The sequence below is a fragment of the Cavenderia fasciculata genome, assembly GCF_000203815.1.
Source record: "Cavenderia fasciculata unplaced genomic scaffold Scf_Dfasci-G-o-33e01.r1-3, whole genome shotgun sequence".
Lineage (NCBI taxonomy): Eukaryota > Evosea > Eumycetozoa > Acytosteliales > Cavenderiaceae > Cavenderia > Cavenderia fasciculata.
The window spans coordinates 485,452-508,152 of NW_004457734.1; the positions used below are offsets into that span (position 1 = coordinate 485,452).

At 31.8% G+C, this 22,701-nt stretch overlaps 10 protein-coding genes across 10 annotated transcripts; 7 read left to right on the forward strand and 3 right to left on the reverse strand.

Moving 5' to 3' along the window:
• Positions 1 to 425: 425 nt before the first annotated feature.
• Positions 426 to 2,463, reverse strand: DFA_04412 (uncharacterized protein; the record flags this gene model as incomplete). The annotated part of the gene is made up of 5 exons (XM_004360088.1): positions 426 to 770; positions 833 to 1,681; positions 1,754 to 1,840; positions 1,907 to 1,945; positions 2,017 to 2,463. 5 exons carry the CDS (start codon positions 2,461 to 2,463, stop codon positions 426 to 428), a joined length of 1,767 nt encoding a protein of 588 aa, XP_004360145.1.
• Positions 2,464 to 2,519: 56 nt separating this feature from the next.
• On the forward strand, positions 2,520 to 3,885 carry DFA_04413 (uncharacterized protein; the record flags this gene model as incomplete). The annotated part of the gene is made up of 2 exons (XM_004360089.1): positions 2,520 to 2,561; positions 2,755 to 3,885. The coding sequence occupies 2 exons, from the start codon at positions 2,520 to 2,522 to the stop codon at positions 3,883 to 3,885; spliced, it is 1,173 nt and encodes a 390-aa protein (XP_004360146.1).
• A 220-nt stretch (positions 3,886 to 4,105) lies between these two features.
• DFA_04414 (uncharacterized protein) lies at positions 4,106 to 6,164 on the forward strand (the record flags this gene model as incomplete). Its single annotated transcript, XM_004360090.1, has 6 exons — positions 4,106 to 4,147; positions 4,411 to 4,432; positions 4,550 to 4,738; positions 4,803 to 5,338; positions 5,613 to 5,696; positions 5,823 to 6,164. The coding sequence occupies 6 exons, from the start codon at positions 4,106 to 4,108 to the stop codon at positions 6,162 to 6,164; spliced, it is 1,215 nt and encodes a 404-aa protein (XP_004360147.1).
• Positions 6,165 to 6,254: 90 nt separating this feature from the next.
• Positions 6,255 to 7,665, forward strand: DFA_04415 (uncharacterized protein; the record flags this gene model as incomplete). Its single annotated transcript, XM_004360091.1, has 5 exons — positions 6,255 to 6,911; positions 7,020 to 7,058; positions 7,151 to 7,317; positions 7,468 to 7,550; positions 7,571 to 7,665. 5 exons carry the CDS (start codon positions 6,255 to 6,257, stop codon positions 7,663 to 7,665), a joined length of 1,041 nt encoding a protein of 346 aa, XP_004360148.1.
• A 128-nt stretch (positions 7,666 to 7,793) lies between these two features.
• Positions 7,794 to 9,218, forward strand: DFA_04416 (uncharacterized protein; the record flags this gene model as incomplete). The annotated part of the gene is made up of 3 exons (XM_004360092.1): positions 7,794 to 8,462; positions 8,703 to 8,786; positions 8,862 to 9,218. The coding sequence occupies 3 exons, from the start codon at positions 7,794 to 7,796 to the stop codon at positions 9,216 to 9,218; spliced, it is 1,110 nt and encodes a 369-aa protein (XP_004360149.1).
• A 2,473-nt stretch (positions 9,219 to 11,691) lies between these two features.
• Positions 11,692 to 12,886, forward strand: gacA (RhoGAP domain-containing protein; the record flags this gene model as incomplete). Its single annotated transcript, XM_004360093.1, has 3 exons — positions 11,692 to 12,339; positions 12,431 to 12,632; positions 12,726 to 12,886. 3 exons carry the CDS (start codon positions 11,692 to 11,694, stop codon positions 12,884 to 12,886), a joined length of 1,011 nt encoding a protein of 336 aa, XP_004360150.1.
• A 733-nt stretch (positions 12,887 to 13,619) lies between these two features.
• On the reverse strand, positions 13,620 to 14,979 carry DFA_04418 (uncharacterized protein; the record flags this gene model as incomplete). The annotated part of the gene is made up of 3 exons (XM_004360094.1): positions 13,620 to 13,968; positions 14,040 to 14,302; positions 14,377 to 14,979. The coding sequence occupies 3 exons, from the start codon at positions 14,977 to 14,979 to the stop codon at positions 13,620 to 13,622; spliced, it is 1,215 nt and encodes a 404-aa protein (XP_004360151.1).
• A 1,969-nt stretch (positions 14,980 to 16,948) lies between these two features.
• DFA_04419 (uncharacterized protein) lies at positions 16,949 to 18,226 on the reverse strand (the record flags this gene model as incomplete). Its single annotated transcript, XM_004360095.1, has 3 exons — positions 16,949 to 17,701; positions 17,786 to 17,868; positions 17,947 to 18,226. The coding sequence occupies 3 exons, from the start codon at positions 18,224 to 18,226 to the stop codon at positions 16,949 to 16,951; spliced, it is 1,116 nt and encodes a 371-aa protein (XP_004360152.1).
• Positions 18,227 to 18,738: 512 nt separating this feature from the next.
• On the forward strand, positions 18,739 to 19,631 carry DFA_04420 (uncharacterized protein; the record flags this gene model as incomplete). Its single annotated transcript, XM_004360096.1, has 2 exons — positions 18,739 to 19,365; positions 19,410 to 19,631. 2 exons carry the CDS (start codon positions 18,739 to 18,741, stop codon positions 19,629 to 19,631), a joined length of 849 nt encoding a protein of 282 aa, XP_004360153.1.
• A 219-nt stretch (positions 19,632 to 19,850) lies between these two features.
• DFA_04421 (uncharacterized protein) lies at positions 19,851 to 22,238 on the forward strand (the record flags this gene model as incomplete). The annotated part of the gene is made up of 5 exons (XM_004360097.1): positions 19,851 to 20,489; positions 20,592 to 20,630; positions 20,715 to 20,798; positions 20,875 to 21,762; positions 21,861 to 22,238. The coding sequence occupies 5 exons, from the start codon at positions 19,851 to 19,853 to the stop codon at positions 22,236 to 22,238; spliced, it is 2,028 nt and encodes a 675-aa protein (XP_004360154.1).
• Positions 22,239 to 22,701: the final 463 nt, after the last annotated feature.

Sequence of the window (22,701 nt, forward strand, 5' to 3'; positions counted from 1 at the left end):
AAATTTATTATCGTATCTTGTGATAGATATTGAATAATAAAATTGAGAGTGAATAATATATATAAAATAAACAAACTACTATTACTACAAATAATGAGTGAACAATTTGATCGTCTTGTTTGTTCGTGCGTCAGCCTCTTTGTGAACAATTAAAAAAAAAAAATATCTTTGAAAAAAAATTGGGCTTGCTCGCCTTACTTTCGTTTAAGGCAGAAAGACAGATGGTAGATCAGATCACTCGGTTCATAACAGCATTACATGTAGTGCTTGCTGGTACTCACTCTATTATCAATATTATAAATGAACAGTCAACTGCATAGATCTATGGGTAGATTCATGAAATGGTAGATCATCCCCACATCATAGTCATAGTGGTTATGTGGGAGTTCATTCGCAGTCGCAGCAAGAGGAGAGGATAATATTATTTATTCTTGATTATTTGTATCTTGAATCTGTTTCAAATGATTCTTGAGTAGTTGTCTGACTTCAAAATGATCACCGTATCTCTTGTGGAGTTTAATCTCTTTTATGACTCTTTTAATTGATTCTTCGCCCAGAGTATCTCTAAATTGTTGTTCGAGCATCCATTTGACAATATCATAGTGTCCTTTATCTGATACTTTTAGTAGTAATTCTTCTTGATCGTATTCGTATTCCTCTTTGTTTAGGACATTGAATACTAGAAATGATATCATTTCAAGAGATCCTAGGTAACTAGCATAATCAATAACTCTCAGAGTGCATCCTTCACTTCTATTAAAGTGTAAAAACTAATAATACCACCAAGTTAGTTATGATCATTATTTATAATTAATGTTATTTGTTTACATACTTTAACAACTTCAAGATGACCATTTGCAACTGCACTGTTCATAGCATCGGTAGTTGCACCTTCAGTACGATGGTCAGAGAGTAGATTTACAATTTCAATGTGACCAAATTCTGCTGCTCTATCCATCACCTCTGGTGTCCAAATATCACTCTGCTCTTTGAAATGGTCATAAAGATAATAAAATGTATCCAATGATTTACCAGAAAACAATGATTCTTCCAAAGTATATGATCGACATTCTGCCTTGACAGTTTCAACCAGATAGGTTAACATTTCAATGTCTCCATTCCTAGCAGGACTGTCCATAATCGATTCTGAACATCCTTCACTACGATTCTCAAAAAGGAACTTTACCACTTCAATGTGACCATTTTCAGCTGCCATATCCATAGCTTCCGTAGTTGCACCCTCTGTTCGGTGCTCATGAAGGAACTTTATAACCTCCAATCTGCCACACTCAGCAGCCCAATCCATAGCTCTGGTGGTTGCACCTTCAGTACGATGCTCTGAAAGAAACTTTACAATTTCAATGTGTCCATTTCCAGCAGCCCAATCCATAGCATCGGTTGATGCTCCTTCACTACGATGCTCATGAAGGTATTTTACAATATCTATGAATCCTTCTCTTGATGCGTGATCTATAGCATTGGTAGTCGCACCTTCAGTACGGTGTTCATGAAGGAAATTTACTACATCAGTGTGGCCACACTCAGCAGCCCAATCCAAAGCATGGGTTGCACCTTCAGTTCTGTTGAAATGAAGGTATTTTACAACATCAATGAATCCTCTACGAGAAGCCTGATCCAAAGCATAACAAGAGTATTCTTCAGTTCTATGTTTATATAAAAACTATTTAAATAAATTTTTGAATAATTAATTATTATATTAAATTGTTGAGTTGATTATCAATGAAATACATACTTTGACAATATCTAAATGACCATTAGATGCTGCATTATATAGAATATTATCCTTACTACAACCTTCAGTTCTATTTAAATGAAGAAACTATTATTTATAAAATAAAAAAATAAATAAATTGTTTGTTTTATAATTTTAACCAATCAAACTTACCTTTACAATATTTAAATGTCCATCTCTTGCTGCATTATCCTACAATAAACAATAATTAATTAATTATTTTCTTTTTTTTAATGTCTTTTTGATTTAAATAATTTGCTTACCATTGCATATGTAGTACATCCTTCAGTTCTATGTTTGTGTAAATACTTTACAATGTCAATGAATCCGTTACTACAAGCATTGTCCATGGCTGTTTTCATTGCTTCTAGATCAAGTTGTACACCTTTGATAGAGTCTATCAACTTTACAGTTGAGAAATATCCATATCTACAAGCCTGCCCCATTGCCTCGGTGAGAAATGGATGATCTTGGTCAACAGGACACCTTTTTACTATATATTCCAATACATCTTGATTTATATAGATACTATTGCATTCTAAATACTTCCAATCAAATCCAACCACTTGACACCATTCTACTAGACGTTCAAGTGTATCCAATGTTGCATTACGATGAAGACAGTATTCAGTGATTACTCTTTTTCTTCTTTTCAGTAGTATTTGATTACAATCTTTAGGTAGATAATGTTTAATATAGTTCCAAGGCATTGCATAGATTGTGATCATTTCAAGGTAGGGTAATTTGATTATATCTCTTCCTTTTAATGATCGTTGTCTACCATCCGGGTCTTCATCTGTCTTTAATTGTCTTGATATCTTTTCTACATGATTGAATATCAATTGTCTGATATATTTAGCTCTGATGATAGAGTGAAATGCAGTAGTAGTACTAGGAGGAGCCATCAAAATAATAAAATAATACTTTTGGAAGTGGTCTGTCCCTTTAGCTTGTTCAATATTATTATCAAAATTTATTTTTTTCCTATTATTTTAGTTCAGCTGATCATTTCAGCTGATAACAGCATTATTACGGTTCAACAATACAAAGATCAAGAATGTCAAACTACCGCCGCCAATGTCACACAATATACTTCTGGTGTCTGTAACACTGTCTCAAAAGTCAATGGTTTCTACAAGACCTATACTTGCTCACCAACAATGCCATCGTTACCAGCCCGTTCATTGTCCATCTCAACCTACAGTGCCTGTAAACTTAATCCAAGTCTTCTCACTGGGTTCCGTTGGATCCCATCCTACAAGTGTATGGCCATTAGTAGAGGTTCAATCGCTGCTACGGGTACTTCTGCCTCTTCCTCTGTCACTACTACACCTTATTCGTCTGCATCTGCATCAGCTACATCAGTATCACCATCAGCATCAGCTACTTCGTCATCGGCAACGGCGTCGGCATCAGGGTCTTCAGGGTCTTCAGGATCAGTTTTACTTCCACACTACAACTACAACCATGACAACAAGATTAGTTCAATGGATTTGTTAGACAAGTATTTTGATTTCTTGGACACTATCAACTTTAATCAATTAAATGGCCAAGAAGAGGATGATAATGATAATGTTGGTGTTCCAACTCAACCACCAGGTGGTAGATTGGGAACTACTGGTACTGGCTTGTCAGGATCAGGTATAGGATTCGGCACTGGAACCGGGTCTACTGGTAGTGGTCCAGTCAACTTTGTGTCATTTGGTATTGTTGTTTGCAACCAAACCGACAATATACTATTCGCCTATTTTAACGGTAATCATCCAGGATCGACCTCTGGAACAGCTGGTAGTGTCTTGTCGACTGGTAAATACTCATCCGGTGATCCATACTGTTCCAATATGAATATTCCAACGAGTGTGACAACCGGATGGTCTGGTGGTAACTCTGCCAACTCTGGTAACTCTGGAAGAGCGGCCACAGGAGGTGATGGTAGTGCTACTACTGCCACAAGTGGAGTATCTGCCTCAGGGGGATCGTCGGCCAGTTCAAGTTCAGGTTCAGGATCAGGCTCAGCAGACTATAACGGATGTTCAATACCATTCAACTTGGATGGTGGTGGAAAGAACATACAACAATGCTATCAAAATGAATTATTATCTGTCACTTGTACTCCACCATACCATTCATAAATAATAATCAAACAAATAAATAATAATAAACAAATAAATAAAAAAAGTATTATTATTATTATCAAGCATCGATATTGATGTGGGGGTTTGATGAAAAAAGGGGTAAATCAGATCGATCTTTGTTTTACAAATCTTGTACACACCATTGCAAGTTCATATATATTTCCGAGTGAGTATATTATAATCATATTATTATTTTTTTATTTATTTATAAAAAGGAATGAATATTTATCTAACTATATCACTATTTTTATCTGTAAAGGTAATAACATACATCATTGTTTATTTCAGACAGAAAGAATTAATAGGAAAAAGTATAACATGTTTGGATAGATTACTTCCTCCTACCCCTGAAAAAGATGAAACTTTATTATACTATATGTAAGAGCAAAGGATAATGAGATGATGCGTGAAGAATCAAATTTCTCAATTCAATCTAATAATACTCTTATTTATTTATTTAAAATCAATCAGTAAATATTATTTGATTAATGATATAGTTGATTATTTTATTGTAATTACTAGACTATTACTTTTAGTTCTTTATGTAAGATCAATATTGACAATTATAGATATATTTAATTTTGATGTTGTTAACAAACTACTTTGATATTTTAGAATGATAGAATAGGATTATTTTTTACATTTATTTTGTATTTTCTAGATACCTATTCTTATCTATTAATGTATCCATTGACCACTACAATTACACAACAACAATTGGTTTCATGGAATAAATTGGTTGCAAACCCAAAGAGGGACTTTAGAGTTAAGGATGTTCTTTTCAACACTTTACAAAAGTTTGGAGAAATCATCGTTGTTTTTTATTTAAATAATAAAAAGTTATCAATTGGTATGTAATCTATCTATAACAAATTACTTTGATTGTTTCTAATAGAATAATTCTAATTTTATAGGAATATTATATCTTTTCAATTTATTCAAAAGATATATAAAGATAAGGATTGGTCATTATTATTCAAAAGAGTTTAGAATGGAAAGTGTTGGAAAGGAAGTGAGTGATGTTGTTTTAATGAAACTCTCACCATTACTTAAAAAGTATTCAATACCATTGGATATAATTAGAGAATTCTATGATCCCAAATGTCCTTCTGCTAGTTGTGTTTCGTTGGGACCTTATAGATCAGTCATTCAACTACCAAAAATATTCATCACCAAATTAACAAACTCAAATGATCAATCAACCTATCAACACGTACTAGATTCGATAGTCCACGAAATATATCATGTTAAGCAATGGCATGCAGTATGGGATTTATTGGTATCAAATTTTCTCAAACCATGTGTAGAATCAATTTGTTTCATAGCAATCATTCAAATTCAATTCGAATCTGTTGGTGGAATGGAATTTAATCAGTTGTTCAATAATAATATTTTTAATAATAATAATAATATTTATTTGATTTTAAAAGTATTGGTACTAAGTGATATTGTCAATAGGAAATGTATTGATTACCTATTTTATATTATAGTATCAGTTATGAATTTAGTACTGAAATGGCAGCTGATCAATTTGCATTCGAAAATGGACATGATCTAAGAGAAAATCTCTTGGGTCGTTGGGAGAAATGCTCGAGCTTTACCAATCCAGATTATTACTACAATCTTGTCTATCGTCCCTACCCACATCATTATTTTAGAATTCAAAGTTTAAATAAACTATCAAAAAAATTAAAATAAATAAATAAATAAATATATTTATAAAGTTTCTTCATTTCAATCGTACTGAAGGTGCAACTACCGATGCTATGGATAGGGCAGCTGAAAATGGCCACTTTGATGTGGTTCAAGTATGTAAAATAATAATGTATACAGAAGGAATAGGCTGGAATTTTGTATTCAATTTGGAATATTCTAACTCTATTATTATTATTAATATTATTACTATTTATTTATTATTTATTATTGATTATTAGTTTTTACATTTTAATCGAAGTGAAGGATGTACTAAAAAAGCTATTATGTATGCATGCGACCGTCGACATTTGGAAATAGTATCATTTCTAATCAATCTCAGAAAAGAGGAATGTACTGAAAGACTACTCGAAAGAACAGTAAATTTAGATGGTCCCCAAGAAATTGTAGAGTTTCTTGTCTCACAACTTTTAGGTAGCTTGTCAATAGAATTAATTCAAAGTCTCATAAGACATTTCAAACAACGTGGCTATTTTGAAGTCAGACATCAACTCAAGAATCATTTGAAAGCTATAGAAGCTTCAAATAAACAAACAGTCACAAAACAAAAGTCATATCAATAGTCATCACTCAAATAATAATAAGAATAATATTCAAGCTTGAATATACAACATGTTTATTTAAATATTTTTTTTTTTTTGTTAATCATTAAAATGACCATACTCACAACCACTACAACGACTACTATATTCACATTTTATTCTATCATCAGAGTGAAATATATCAAAGCTCTGATATTCAATCAGATAAGTGTGATATCAAATCGATTGAATAAAGATGATAGTCGACGACAACGACGATCATTGATTGGAAGAGATATCATCAAATTACCTCATCTTGAAATGATTACAATCTATGCAATGCCTTGGAGCTTTATTTGTCATTATCTACCTGATGATTGCAATACAATACTATTGGAAAGAAGAAGATTGGTGATTAGTCAATACTGCTGTCATCAAAATGCAACATTGGATACACTCGTACATCTATTGGAATGGTCGACCGCAGATGTTGGATTTGATTGGAATTATTTAAAAGAAAATAGCAAGAATATATTCAATCAAGAGATATTAGAGTATCTCATCGACAGATGCCCAGATGAAGAAAAAGAGAAGAATAACTTTCTCATCGAAGCAATGAGAGTTGCTTGCACATATGGTCACCTGTCGACTGTAAAGTTGATAGACTCAATAAAAGGTGTAGAACATCATAACATAATGGACATTGCTAGTAGTAATGGATTCATTGATATTGTAAAGTATTTACACGGGAATAATAGTATAACTAAAGGTTGTAGTAAAGATGCAATGGTAAGTAAGATTATTATTCAAGAATGGAAAAAAGATATAATTTACTAAATAATATCTAATTTCGTGAATGATAACACATTAATTAATTAATCAATCAATGCATTATAGGATAAAGCTTCATATAATAATCATTTAGAGGTTGTAAAGGTAAGTTTAAGTTGGTTGGTTGGTCGTACATTCATAAAATATAATCAAACACTAATTCCAAATAATAATATTTCAAACAATTATAACATTAGTTTCTTCATTTCAATCGTAGTGAAGGTGCAACAACCAAGGCTATGGATATGGCGGCTGGAAAAGGTCACATTGATGTTGTACAGTACCTTTCTGAGCATCGTAGTGAAGGTGCAACAAACATGGCAATTGATTTGGCAGCTGTGTTTGGTCACACTGAAATTGTAAAGTATCTTCAAGACAGGACCAACGCACATATTTAGCACATCCAGTCAATAAAAGCAAATCCATATAAAGCAACAAAAGCTATGAACGGAGAATATTAAAGTATGTAAAATAAACAACAAATCACATCATCATATTATTGTAAACTAATTAGTTCACGATGTGCTAAATTAGTTTGTTTAAAAAAAGACAACCTTTATCCATCCTTCAGAGGGTATATTTGTAGAAGTGGGAATGGTATCTTTTCTCAATGTAAGGAATGAGAAACACAATGCAATCTGGAACCGCCAATGATACCAAAGATATGGAAACAAACAATAGTGTTGTCATTAATTATGCAAGTATACCATAAATAAAATATACAATGCATCACTAGAGTAATTTAATTTAATTCTAGATATTAAATTTTTAAAAAAAAATATCCATTCATACAATCGATTCTTAAGAATAATTATTTTAATAATAATAATAATAATAATAATGGTTACTACTACAACATTTCATTGTATATTCAGATCGATATACATTAGACATTTGATATTCAATCAGATAGGTGTGATATCAAATCGGTTGTATTCAAAAGTTAATGAACAAGGTTACAAAAGTAGTAGTCGTTCAAATGAACAACAACGACAACTACGATCACTAAAAGGAAAAGATATCATTAAATTACCTCGTCTTAAAATGATATCAAAGTTTGGGTTACCTTGGCACTTTCTAAGTCATTATCTACCTAAAGATAGAGTCGATCTATTAGTATTGGAAAGAGCAATCTCCAAATACTGTTGTCATCGTAATGCAACATTGGATACACTTGAACGTCTATTGGAATGGTCGACTCTGGTTGACTTTAATTGGAATATATTGCAAAGATATATGAAAGGATTAGAAAGAAATCAAGAGATATTGGAATATCTAATCAAGAGGTGTCCTGCGAGTGGATACAATAATTTTCTATTCCATTTTTTGGAATTTGCGTGTAATAATGGTAATCTCTCAATAGTCAAGTCGATAAAATCTATCAAAGATGTGGTGGGACTAGACTCGACATCAATAATAATGTATACTGCTTGTATTAAAGGATTCATTGATATTGTAAAATATTTACATGAGAATCATAAAAGTATAGGATGTGATAGAGATGCAATGGTAAGAAAGAAAGAAAGCAAATTAAAAACAAAACAAAAAAAAAAATAGAAATAATTAATATTTAATTCTTCAATTTTATTATTCACATCATGAATGTATGTAGGAAAATTCAGCTAGATATGGACAGTTAGAAGTTGTAAAGGTAAGACTATAGTTAAAAAATTAAACAAATAATTTAAAAAAAACTAATTTACATATATCTTTTTCAAAAAAATATATAATATATTATATAATATATAGTTTCTTCATTTTAATAGAACTGAAGGGTGTACAAGAAATGCTTTGAATAAAGCAGCTGAATATGGTCATTTAGATATTGTCAGAGTATGTATATGTAGTATATATATGTATTCCAACTGGAAGGTGTTTCAAAATATTAATAATATTGACACACTTTAGTTTCTACATGAACATCGAACTGAAGGATGCAGCAAAGTAGCTATGAATGAAGCCAGTCGAAAAGGATTCATAGATATTGTAAAGTTCCTACATCAACATCGTACTGAAGGTGCAACTACCATGGCCATGGATTGGGCCGCTCGAAACGGCTATATTGAAATTGTAAAGTTCCTACATTTCAACAGGACTGAAGGTGCGACCACTGATGCTTTAGATTGGGCTGCTGCATGGGGCCACTTTGAAATTGTAAAGTTCCTTTCAGAGCACCGTACTGAAGGTGCAACAAACGATGCTATCGATGAAGCATCAATCAATGGTTACACTGAAATTGTAGAATACCTTTCTCTAAAGAAATAATCATTTAATGAATAATAATTATCTCTATCTCTATCTATCTCTTGAATATCTCTCTCTTTTGCTTGCTACCAAAAATTAAAACCATGTACCCTCCCCAAAATGAAAAAAAATCTCTCTCCACGAGGCTAAATCTTTCGTGTGGATTATCATAAAAATCGTGTGAGTTGGCACAAAACCCACCTCATGCGCAGATCGACTTGCTCTGAATTAAATATAAAATCAAAGAAAGGGGAAGAAACCTTACAAGGTTGTTGTTTGTTTGAGGATCATGATGAAGCAAACCCAAAACTTTTTTTCTTCTCTTTTTTTTTTTTTGTTCTTATCTGTATTATTATTATAGCTACCATTATTATATCTATTTATTTATTTATTTATTATTTTATTTATCGATCTAATCGATTAGAGTCGACAACCATCCATCCATCCATCCACCCACTCTTTTTATCGTATCCATACCCATCCCTATCCTCAACTAGATATAAATGGTAAAGTCTTACTCCTCTAGCTACAACTAGTATACACCTGCAAATACAACATACAGATCAGACAGACACATCAGACAGACCATCGACCATACTTACAGATCTAAAATACAATCCAGTCATGTATATATATGTATTTATGATTCGGTCGATGGGTGTTGGGATAAATAGCAGCTAATCACATATGATTGATAAAGTGTACTATCGATCGATTGATTGGTTGATTGGTTGGGTATGCAAGGTGGTGTCTATTATCTATCTGTTCGCGCGCACTATACCACCACACCCTAACCCTCCCTCACCACACACTGTTTCCTCTTCATCCCTACCCTCACGACCACTTTTGAGCATTGACACCCCCCACAATGCAATATAAAAAAAAAACCATACACAACACAACACTACACACTCGAATGAATATATATCTGGATTGTGGGTGTGTATAATATAACAACAATAATAATATAATAATAATAATTCTAAAAAAGAAGAATAATTTGTTGGTGATAGTAATAATAATAATAATAATCATATGATGAGTAGTTAAATTAGTATTGGGATTATAATATTATCATCCAAAACAATAATAATAATAATTATTATAAATAATAATAATAATAGATATAATTAAGAAAGGAATCAAAGAGCTGACCTTGACACATTATAGGTAAATTGAATAATAATTATAATTATTATTATTATTATTATTATCTTGATGATTCATTCATTGACAACAACAATACAATCTTGATAATTTGGTTTGGTTTGGTTGGGTCTGAAATCCAATTTATTTTTTGGTTTTAAAATAATCTCTCTCTGTGTTCGTGTTGTAAAACTTCGCCCCGTTTTTTGTTTTGATCAATCACAAACAACAATAATAATCCAGCAACAACACTTTAACAAAAAAAAAAAGATAGATAGATAGATATTTTTATTTATAAAGTTGTAGAATAATAGAAATAGAAAGATAAAAGATAGATAAATAGATAGATAGATAGAACAGATAGATAAAAGAAAAAGGGTATAGGAATAAAGAAAAAAGACGACTAGTCAGTAATAATAACCAACACACTCACTCCTCACACACTTTCACATGTGTCATCCACAAACAAACTCTGTCGCTGAGAGTGAGAGTGAGAGAGTGGTGTCTCCCTTTGTTTTAATCTCAACAACAATCAACCACAAACCAAGCTCTCTCTCTCTCTCAACTACTCAACACACCCAAACCCTCAACCAAACCGGTGAATCATCAATCAAACCAAACGATCAAAACACAACAGTAGGAGCAGTCTGATGACAATCGCAACAAACAACAACAACAACAAGAAAAGTGACACTTTTAAAAACCAATCAATGATCGTTGTCAATTCACCCCTCTCTCTCTCTCTCTCTCTCCCATCCTACTTGCCTATCTACACGCACTCTTTTAAAAGTGATCAGGAGAGAGTGTACGTGAGTGAAATATACGATACATTTAAATATATATATCGTTGTTGTTAATTAATTGTGTGCACAATTATATATTATATAATTTAAAATAATACTAATAATAATAACTGTACTGTCAGCAGCAGTAGTATCCTAACTGTAACAGTAAAACAACAAATAGATCGACAACAGCAATACAGTAAAACAACAACAACAAGGTAGAGATAAACATCACCATCATCAAACATAACATAAGATTGATTTCATTCATTTATAACATTACATTCTTTAACAATATAAATTGTTCTGTGAGTTGGAAAGAAACGAGAGAAAGGATTATAATAACTGTACCACTGCCTACCACTATCTTCCTCTTGTTCTTGTATTATTACTACTCATCACCATCATCACCATCATTTACACAACCAATTAAAAATATATATACTATAAATAATAATAATTTTAATTAATTAATTAATTTAATTTATTTGTATTTAATTTATTTGTATTTGTATTATATTTATTATAGCTTCTCAAAAAGATAAAAAGATAAACATAAAGATATGGGATCATCATCATCAAAATCAAGTGCGGTTATACCACCATCGATCGATTTTAGAGCCAAACCAACGGTCGATGAACTTGGATCGGCCAACAATGGAGGTGTCGAGATTTCAAAGAGCATATTGGATTTTAATTTGGGAGAGCGACCATGTCCCCTCAAACAGACGGTACAGGACCAATTCACCATTGCAAATATGAGCAAAAACAAGTTAAAGTTTCACTTTGACCCTTCGCAACCCAAAGAGTTTCAATTGTCGTTTAGTCCGTCGTCGGGCTCGATTGAAAAGGGCAAGACAAAGGCCATCAAGGTCAAGTTGGTTGTCAACCAAAAGATTAATATCAACCACAAGGTTACACTGCGTCTCGAAGGTGGCGTCAGTCTCTTTTTGACCTTTAGAATACGTTGTGAGGTCGGTGTCTTTGGTATTGACCCACATACACTCGAACTCGTCGAAGACGATGGATACCGTGTACCCAACATATTAGTGCTCATGAAACGATCATTAATCGAACATGGTGGTCTCCAACAAGAAGGTATCTTTCGTCTAGCCGGTGAACAAACTGAAATCAAGCGTATAAAAGAATTTATGAACAAAAATGAATTTAATAGTAGTAATGATATTAATACTGTTGCTTCACTTATAAAAGTAAAAAAAGATAAAAACAAAAAAGAAAAATGGATCAATCAAAAAGTGGAAATCAATATTAACCAAAAAGAATTATTTTATTTTTATTTAGATTTGGTATAGAGAATTACCAACACCAATATTAAATTCAATTCCAACAGAGAAAATATTCCATTGTCAAGATGTTGATGAATGCGTAGAATCGGTCAACAAGTTACCAGATATGCAAAAAAATCTACTTGGTTGGTTAATGGATTTATTACTTAAAGTTGCTTCTTTTTCTCCAATTAATAAGATGACTGCTCAAAATTTAGGTAACTATCATAAAAGTTATTATTACTTTATATAATTTATTGATTGATTGATGACTAATTTCATTTTCCTTTTTTATTTAATTTATTTTATAGCTATTGTTGTAGCACCAAATCTTTACGAAGTATCAAGTGCCAATCCTATAGAAGGTTTGGTTCTATCACAAAAGTGCGTACAATTTTTACACAATGTTCTATCTTTTAAACAATCTCATCCCGATTATCATGGTTCAACCATGGCCATTTCAAATGTTTAAACAAAAAACAACAAAAAATAATCAGTAATCAGTAATAATAATTAATAGTAATAATAAGTAATAATAATTAATAGTAATAATAAGTAATAATAATTAATAGTAGTAATAAGTAATAATCAAGTTTGTTTCCTTTTCGTACATTCCGATTTTTTTTTTTTAATATCAACCTTGCTTCCTTCCTTTCCAATCATCACATCAACAAAAGTTTGTTGTCTATTCTTCTCAATAACAATTCTCTTTTTTTTCCCCCAACCAACAATCACAATGTAAATCTTACACACGACGAAATCAATAATTTAATTTATAGTAGTAGTATCAATCAAATCAAAAATCAATCAACCAAACAAATAATCAAAATTAGAGAGAGTTTGGAAATCACTCTCTATTTTTTTTTTTTTTTTTTTTTTGTTCCTTCTTTTCCACAACAAATACAATCAATAACAACAACAACAATACATAATCCCAAATTAACAACAAAAAAAATGTACTATTAATAAGAAAGTAAAAAAAAAAAGGACAATAACAAAGGGTCCTTTTGAAAATGAATAAAACAAAAAGTCATAAAAGTCTGTATCAAATTTCTTTCTTTTTGTTTTTTAGATATATTTATATATAAAGGGGTAGTAGTATTTACAATACAAAGAAAGAGAAAACTAAACTATTCAATTTATTATGATGTGAAAATATATTTGTTTGTTTTGTTTTGTTTGAAAAAGAGGTTAATCAGAGTTTTTTACTGATATAATCTAGGGAATGAAGGATCTTCAATAAATGATACACTTTGACCACCTGTTAAAAGACTGACACCTGGATAGACTGGTTGCTCTAGATTTTTAAATGCAACGCCTTGCACTACACCATTGAGATAGTAGGACAGTGTATGTTGGTTCATATCGACCAACAATCCTACCCGATCACCTTGGGCAAATGGTTTGGCAAATGGTACTCCATTGCCACTATTGTTTGCTTTTCTTCCATCGGCCAAGTACCCCCATCCTCCATTACTAGTTAAATATGATTGCCATACTGGGAATGATTCTGGTATCACTCCAATTACTAAATGAAATCCTGTTTGATTAAAACTAATATAAGAAAATAAATATTAATAAACAAAGTTGGATACATTCTATTCCTTTTTTTATATTTAGCATACTTTAAAGATTCAACATAAACTTCCCAATAGGTGCAACCAGAATCAAGTTCAATTCTTTCAGAACCTCTAACTGATTGGTAGCTTCCCAAATAATCACCGCCGTGAGTTACTGTTCTTTCATTGTTGGAAAGTACCATTTTACCTTTTTTAATTGTATCCCATCTACCCTTGTAAGTCTTGTGACTCCTATAAAATGATTTCCATGAAAGATGTAATTTAGGTAATTTAATATTTTTTGGTCCAAATCTATCGAAAAATAAATGCTACATGGAAAGAATAAAAAAAATAAGAATTAATAAATAATTATTTAAACAATGAATTAATATTTTTAATTTACCTTCCAAACATCTTCATCGTCTGCCATTTCTTTAAAGAATCTATTCACCAAGAATAAACATTTTATACATTTGACATCAAGGAATTTACAAATGGTAGTTAATATTTCGACTGGAAGATATTCCAATTGTAGATCGTATTCATGTAATTGTTCAATATGACTACTTTGTTCTTCATGTAATTGTTTTTCGGCTTCTGTACTATATTGATGATTTAATATTTGATCAGATGATGTAAATGGTTGTCCCATTTCCAATGATCTTTGATTTTCATTATTATTATTATTATTATTGTTGGTATTGTTGATATTATTATTATTTAAATGGCAAGATGCCATTAAAGTGTCTCCATTGATTCCCATTGTTTGAAATTGTGCTTTTTTCCAAGTTGATCCAGGTGTTGATGATAATGAGCATGGAGATGATGATGATGAGGATGAAGTAGATGATGTTAAAGATGTTCTATCGTATTCTAATGTTGCCATTCTAGGTATTAAAATTGGTGGAGTAGTAGTTGATGGATTGGGATTTAAACGATTAGTATCAAATATTTGATTACTAGTAATATTATTATTAAAATTATTTCCTGCTGCTGTATGATTCATATTCAACTCTTTTATGACGATGATGATGATGCAAGTGAAAAAAAACAAAATATAATTATATTATTATTATTATTATATATATGTATATAAAGAGACAGAGATAAATTAAATTAAATGATGTGGGGAGGGAGGGTGTGAAATCGAGATTATTATTATATTCTAAAACAGTCGTATGGTTTTTTTTTTTTGTAACTTTTAGTATAATAAATTATTATTACTATCAAAAAAAAAAAAGGTACGAAAATTGAAAAATCAATAGACCAAATGCGGAAACACAATCAATGCTACTATCTATCCTATCCAATTACAATTGCTATGAAGTGAAGTGCAGATACGATGGTTATGGTGGTAGGTATTGGTAGGTATGATGGGGAGGGTGGATAATTCCAATTTCCCGCGCTATAGTAATTTTGAAAATTCTGGTCAAAAGATGGAGTAAAGATTATTTAATTGTATACAATTAGTGTCTAGAATATTTTTGGAAAAAATTGGAAAATATAGTAAACTAACCAACCATCATCCTTCAATTGATCCATCCACAAATAACATCAAAAGTATATAGTACTATATATTCAAAATAAAACCAACGACTATATATATATATGTTAAATATATAAATATAACAACACCCCCCTCTTCTTTCAATATATATCATCAACATACAATCGTCTAAAAAGTATTCATTTTTTAGGTTGTTCCTGCTCTACACAATAGTACACCTACAAATTTTTTATCGTTTAATATGATTGGCTGACTCTTCCAAGGGTGGGACCCCCGCTCAAGAGAAGACAGGACGGTTCACTCTCTCCTCCCAAGTAATTTTAGTGAGAGAGTGAGAGAGTAAGAGAGAGAGAGACTGTGTGTGAGTGGTGAGAGTAGTGGAGTGGAGTGGTCTAGTTTCGATGCTGCTATTCTTTCTTCCTAATATGGGTAGAGAGTGTATTTAGAATATTTTGAAAAACACTAATAAACAACAACAAAAATAATAATAATAATTGAATAGACTGACTGACTGACGGATGGGAAGGAAGGAATAGAATTATGTTTGGTTGTTGAGTATTATGTGTTTGTGTATGTGTATGTATGTATGCATACATTCATGAGTGTGCACAACAACGACATGATCAACAAACACCTCAAACACCACATATCATGAATAGACTTATTATTATTATTATTTTGTATGTATGTATGTATTGAACGAATAGAAGATAATAAAAAGAATGATGTGTGCGCCAAGCATTACCACACGTCACCCACACTCACTAATGCTCACACATTAATAAAATCCATTTTTATCAAGACCGATTGTCCATCAAAGTGGGGGGTACTTTGGATAATAAAATAATAATAAAGAAATTCGAAATAATACCTATACTACTTACTTTGTTTTTTTGTACACAATTCATTTTTGTACATTCAAATTTATGTTTGTTTTTTAAATTATCTGTATGTATGTGGGGTTGTAATGATCGAAATTATCTTTGTCCAAAGAGAGTACTAATCTGGTTAGGTTGAATTTAACAACAACAACAACAAACTATAATTAAAACGACGTCGTCGTCCTCGTCCTATACTAGTATTTTTAGTCCCATCGCGTACGCTGGTTTATTTAATTGTACAAATTTGGTCAATTTCGAAATTGTTTTTCCACCAATCATAATCAACTAGATACATTTGTAACATTTGAACCATTTGAATGGAATAATGTGATTGATACACTTATCTCACCTTACTTTCACTTTCATATATATAGGAGATTAAAAGATATGTTAATTTAGATAATATTAAAAAAACAAAAGAAAAAGGAAAAGGAATCATGGAAACAAATATCTATCTAAACGAATGAATGAATGAATAGGGTATATGAGTTGTTTTGAATTGTAATAATTATTACAACAATAATATATAATATATATAATATTTAAATTTATTTTTTTTATACAACAATATTATTATTATTATTATTTTAATCAAAAAGACCAAAATCGTCAACATTTGCTTGACCTTTTTTATCAGCACCTGGTACACCAGCATCAGCTTTCTTGGCAATTTCATACTGTGTACGTCCAATAATATCTCCGTCGATCATTAAATAGAGTTTGGAACGTTCTTCTAGATCATCTACCTTTTCAATGAGGACATATCCATCGTGTAGGTCAGTGTAGAGACCTTGGACATCAGAAGGTTGTTTGCCAAGCTTCTCGGCGACTATTGTTTTGAGTTGGTCGAGTGTAGTGGTCTTGGAAATACGAACTTTCTTGGCATAGATATCGTTGATTCCAACATACAAGGTTTTCGAGACGGTAGGTGTGTAGGCTCCAATCACACCCAAATCCTTGGCCAATTGGACAGATGCTTCGTTGTTGTCGTCGACGACTTGGAGTAGCTCGTTGGTTGTTGAACGCATGCCCTTGAGTGTCTCTTTATCATATTTTGAAATATTCTTGGTCAAGTACTCGCCAGTGGTAATGTCGATACGATAGTACTTGTGAATGTAGAATGTTGGTTGCAAGGAGAGTGTTTCAACTGGTTTTCCACCCGACCCTCCACTCACAGACACCGACTCTATATTGACTTGTAAGAGTTCATACTCTGACACGGTCAACACATTCTCTTCTTTTAAAAGAATTGGTCTCAATACCAAAACTGGAACTCTCATTTTCTTTTGTGAAAAGTAATTCATTACTGGTGTTAATTCACTTGTAAATTTAGTTATATTCTAAGAGAGACAAAAAGCAGAGAAAAGAAAATACTGTAAATACTAACAAGTAATAGAAAATAGATAATAATTAAATATACTAACCATTGAACCCAAATAAGTAGTTGAATCTTGTGATGCACAATTATGACTAAATGACATAAAATCGACCCACTTTGAATGGAATTCTAAAAATAGGCATATATCAATATTAGTTTTAGTTTTAGATAATCCATTCAAGATTATATTTATGTATTTATACATACCTGTAAATACTTGTTGTTCTGGTTTTACTTGGTTATGAGTGTTTGGAGCACGTCTTCTTATACCACCCTTTCCTCTTCCTCTACCACTACCATTTACTCTTCCAACTGTTGGTTGTGTTGTATCTAGTTTCTTTGATTCTTCATCTTCTGGGTCTTCAATGGGTTCGGGAGGGATCACTCTAAGAGCTTCACATAGTTTATCCTTTTGATTCTCGATTGTAGGTACCTCTATCGATGGATCTACATCAATTCCAACATACATATAAAGATTCTTGCTCATTTTTAAAAGTTATATATATATATTATTATATAGGTTTGTTTTGTTGTTTGTTAATGTTTGTTGTTAAATATATATATATACAAATTAAATAATATAATAAATGTACAAAACAATATAAAAGAGAGTCTTCTTATTGTTGATTGATCGATAGTCGCTGCTCTTGCTCTAACAACAATAGTTCAACAATGAAACCTTGTTCTTTCCAAAGCTCACTATAGTTTCTAATTTCTTTCTAAGGTAGATATTTTTTTTGTAGTGTCTTGAAAAATCTTAGGTCAAATATAATCTATTTCCGATTCAAGAAAGTATAAGACGACAGTCATTGAATGAATAAATTGATTTAATTTAATTATTTTAAATACAATCCAGAATCATTTTGGAATAATGTATATATGATATAGATAGATCAATGTCAAACATGGTGTATTATCTAAAAACCCTAGCTTGAGCATAAAAATATTAATATTATTATTTTTTGAGTAGTTCTTTTTTTTTTTGTTATAACAGTGACTATGACTTTAGCTACAACTACAACCACCTTCACATTTCATTGTATATTTAGATCGATATATATTAGACAATTGATATTTAATCAGATAGGTGATATATCAAATAGATTGTATCCAAAAGATAAAAGTTATGATGGTAGTCAACGATCATTACAAGGAAGAGATATCATCAAGTTACCTCTTCTTGAAATGATATCAAAGTTTGGGTTACCTTGGCACTTTGTTTGTCATTATCTACCTAAAGATAGAGATCAGGTACTATTGAAAAGAAGGAGAAGAGTGATTAGTCAATACTGCTGTCATCATAATGCAACATTGGATACACTTGAACATCTGGTAGAATGGTCACCTGATGTTGGGTTTGATTGGATGTATTTAAAGTATATAAACAATCAAGAGCTATTAGAGTATCTAGTCAAGAGTTGTCCTACACAAGAAAAGTATAACTTTTTCAAAAAGGCAATGGAGGTAGCTTGCACAAATGGTTATCTCTCGACTGTAAAGTTGATAACATGTTCTTTGATAAAAGGTGCACCATCATCACAAGTCGATCACCAAGCAATGGACATTGCTTGTCGTAAAGGATTCATTGACATTGTAAAATATTTACATTATAATGCTCAAAAAAGGGTATGGATAAAGCTGCTCGAAAAGGACACATTGAAATTGTAAAGTTCCTACATTTCAATCGTAGCGAAGGTGCAACAACCAATGCTATGGATTGGGCAGCTGAAAATGGCCAGTATGAAGTGGTAAAGTATCTTCAAGAGCATCGTAGTGAAGGTGCAACTACCAAGGCTATGGATGAGGCAGCTCGAAACGGACACTATGAAATTGTAAAGTACCTTTCTGAGCATCATAGTCAGAGTGAAGGTGCAATAAATAAAAGAGAATAGATAAGATCAAGTCAGTCCTGTCAGAACTGAAAAGAATAGGGAATGCTATGAAACTAGACATCTACTCAAGATTCATTTGAAACAGCTATTAGTCACACACATACATTTCAAATGAATAAATAATAAATAATTATAATAAATTCAAAGCCTTCAAAACCGTCGCCCCAATAAAATTAATTTTTTCACAAACATAGAAATAAAGTAATAATAATAATAATAATGACTGCTACTACTACCTCATTTCATTGTATATTTAGATCGATATATATTAGACAATTGATATTCAATCAAATCAATGATATATCAAATCAATTGTATTCAAAAGAAAAAGGTCGATATGATGGTAGACAACGATCATTAAAAGGAAGAGATATCATCAAATTACCTCGACTCGAAATGATATCAATCTATGCAATGCCTTGGCACTTTATTTGTCATTATCTACCAAAAGATTGTAATCAAATACTACCAAAAAGAAGAAGAATAAGAGTGATTAGTGAATACTGTTGTCACCATAATGCAACGTCTGATACACTTCGTCGTCTCGTAGATTGGTCATATTTCATTTCTTTTTGCATTGATTGGTTGTATTTGAAAAGAAATCTAATGAATATTCATAGTCAAGAGGTATTGGAATATCTCATCAGTATACATTCTAGTAATGATACTACCTTTGTCACCGAGGCAGCGGGTGTAGCTTGCACATATGGTCACCTATCGACTGTCAAATTGATATACTCTATCAAAGGTATACAATTCAATTGCCTAGCAATCGACTATGCTTGTAGGAACGGATTCATCGATATCGTCAAGTATTTACACGACAATAGAGCTGAAGGGTGTACTACTAATTTAATGGTAAGCAACCAATTAAATCGATTAAAAAATATCAATGATCAAAGAATTAATTATTAATTAATTAACATCATCAATCAATCAATCAATCAATAATTATTATAGGATACTGCAGCAAGAGGTGGTTATTTTGATATTGTAAAGGTATGTTGGGGGTTAGGCTTATATATAAATGTAAATGTGTTGTCATACTATAATATTAATACTCTATCTTTTTTCAATAATTAGTTTCTTCATTTTAATAGAACTGAAGGATGCACAACAAAAGCTTTGGATAATGCTGCAATGAATGGACATTTAGAGATGGTCAGAGTATGTATATATATATAATTCAAATCCACCTATTCCCTAACCAAACCTAAACCTAACCTAACCTAATATACTATAGTTCTTACATGAACATCGTACTGAAGGATGCACTGAAGCTGCTATGGATAATGCATCTTTAAATGGACACATTGACGTAGTAAAGTTTCTTGGTCAACATAGAACAGAAGGTTGTTCAAATGCTTTGGATCGGGCATCTCGGAATGGACACATTGACGTTGTAAAGTACCTAAATGAGCATCATAGTGATGCTTGTGTATCAACTGATGCTATGGATTGGGCTGCTGAAAATGGCCACTTGGAAGTGGTCAAGTATCTTCACGAGCATCGTAATGGTCAAGGTGCAACAACTGATGCTATAGATAATGCATCTAAAAATGGTCACGTTGAAATTGTAAAGTACCTTTTTGAGAATCGTACTGAAAGATGTACATCCAATGCTATGCATTTGGCAGCTGAAAAAGGACATATTGAGATTATAAGGTACCTTTATCAATGTTATAACATTGACGAGATTACGGCTGGCTGGTCAATGACAATGGCAGCTCGCAATGGTCACATTGAAATTGTAAAGTCATTTTATGAAGGCGGTGTACAAATATTTGGTGACCCAAAACTGGCTTTGGAAGATGCTGTTAGACAAGGAAACATCGAGATGGTATCCTATCTTGTTCACACTTGCAATATAAAATGTCTAACAGGAACACTAATAACGGCAATACAGGCAGCGAGTGAAACGGAGACATGCAAACTTGGATTGGATGTTTTCCATTTTCTTTTTGACAATTTCAAAGAGCAGAGTAAAATTTGGACACCAGAGGTGATGGATAGAGCAGCAGAATTTGGTCAGATTGATATTGTAAAGCTGCTTCATTTCAACAGGACTGAAGGTGCAACAACTGATGCAATGGATTTAGCAGCGAAAAATGGTCATATTGAAATTGTTAAAGTATGTATAGTATACATGATCAAACAATTGTTTTGGCCTAACATTTATTATTCATTCCAATTTCTATTTATTTCCATATTCTATTTATTTATTATTAGTTTTTACATTTTAATCGAAGTGAAGGATGCACCAAAAAGGCCGTTATATCTGCTTGTTTGGAAGTACATTTGGAGGTCGCAACTTTTCTCATCAATGTAGCCCAAGTGGAATGGACCAAGAAGGACCCACTAATTAAAATTCTAAAGAGAATATCTGATCCATGTCCAACCAATTATCATTATGATATTGTACAGTTGCTAATCTCACAACCATTCGATGAAGGGGATACGGAAATGATCCAAAAGAGAATACAAAGAATTAAAAAATCCAGGGTAAAATTAAAAAATGACAGTTATGCTTATGAAACTAGACATCTACTCAAGATTCACATGCGACATTTAGAGTCTATTGGAAATGAATATTCGGATGATATATAAATAATTAAATAATAATAATTAAATAATAATTATTATCTGTGAAAAATGATTATTTAAAAATTGTCACAGCGAAATAGGAAATGAATCAAGTAGATATAAATACATAATAATATTTGTACTTTTAAAAAATGTTTTACTATGTTTTTTAATTATCTTGGCCTGAAACAGCGGTTAGCCTGAAAAACTATGTTCATTTCTTTGTTTAAAAAGATCTCATAAATAGATCTGATATGTATGATTGATTTATTGTTCTTTTCCGGAGAGAATGGCAGCTTGGACAGCAGCACCATGGGCAACGGCCTCATCTGGGTTGATAGAATTGTTCAACTCCTTGCCGTTGATATACTCTGTAAGAGTAGTTGTACCTTTGGAATACGAGTGGTTCCACCGACGAGGATGATTTCATCGACGGAATGCTTGTCGAGGTTGGAATCACGGATAACCTGCTCAACGAGGAGGATAC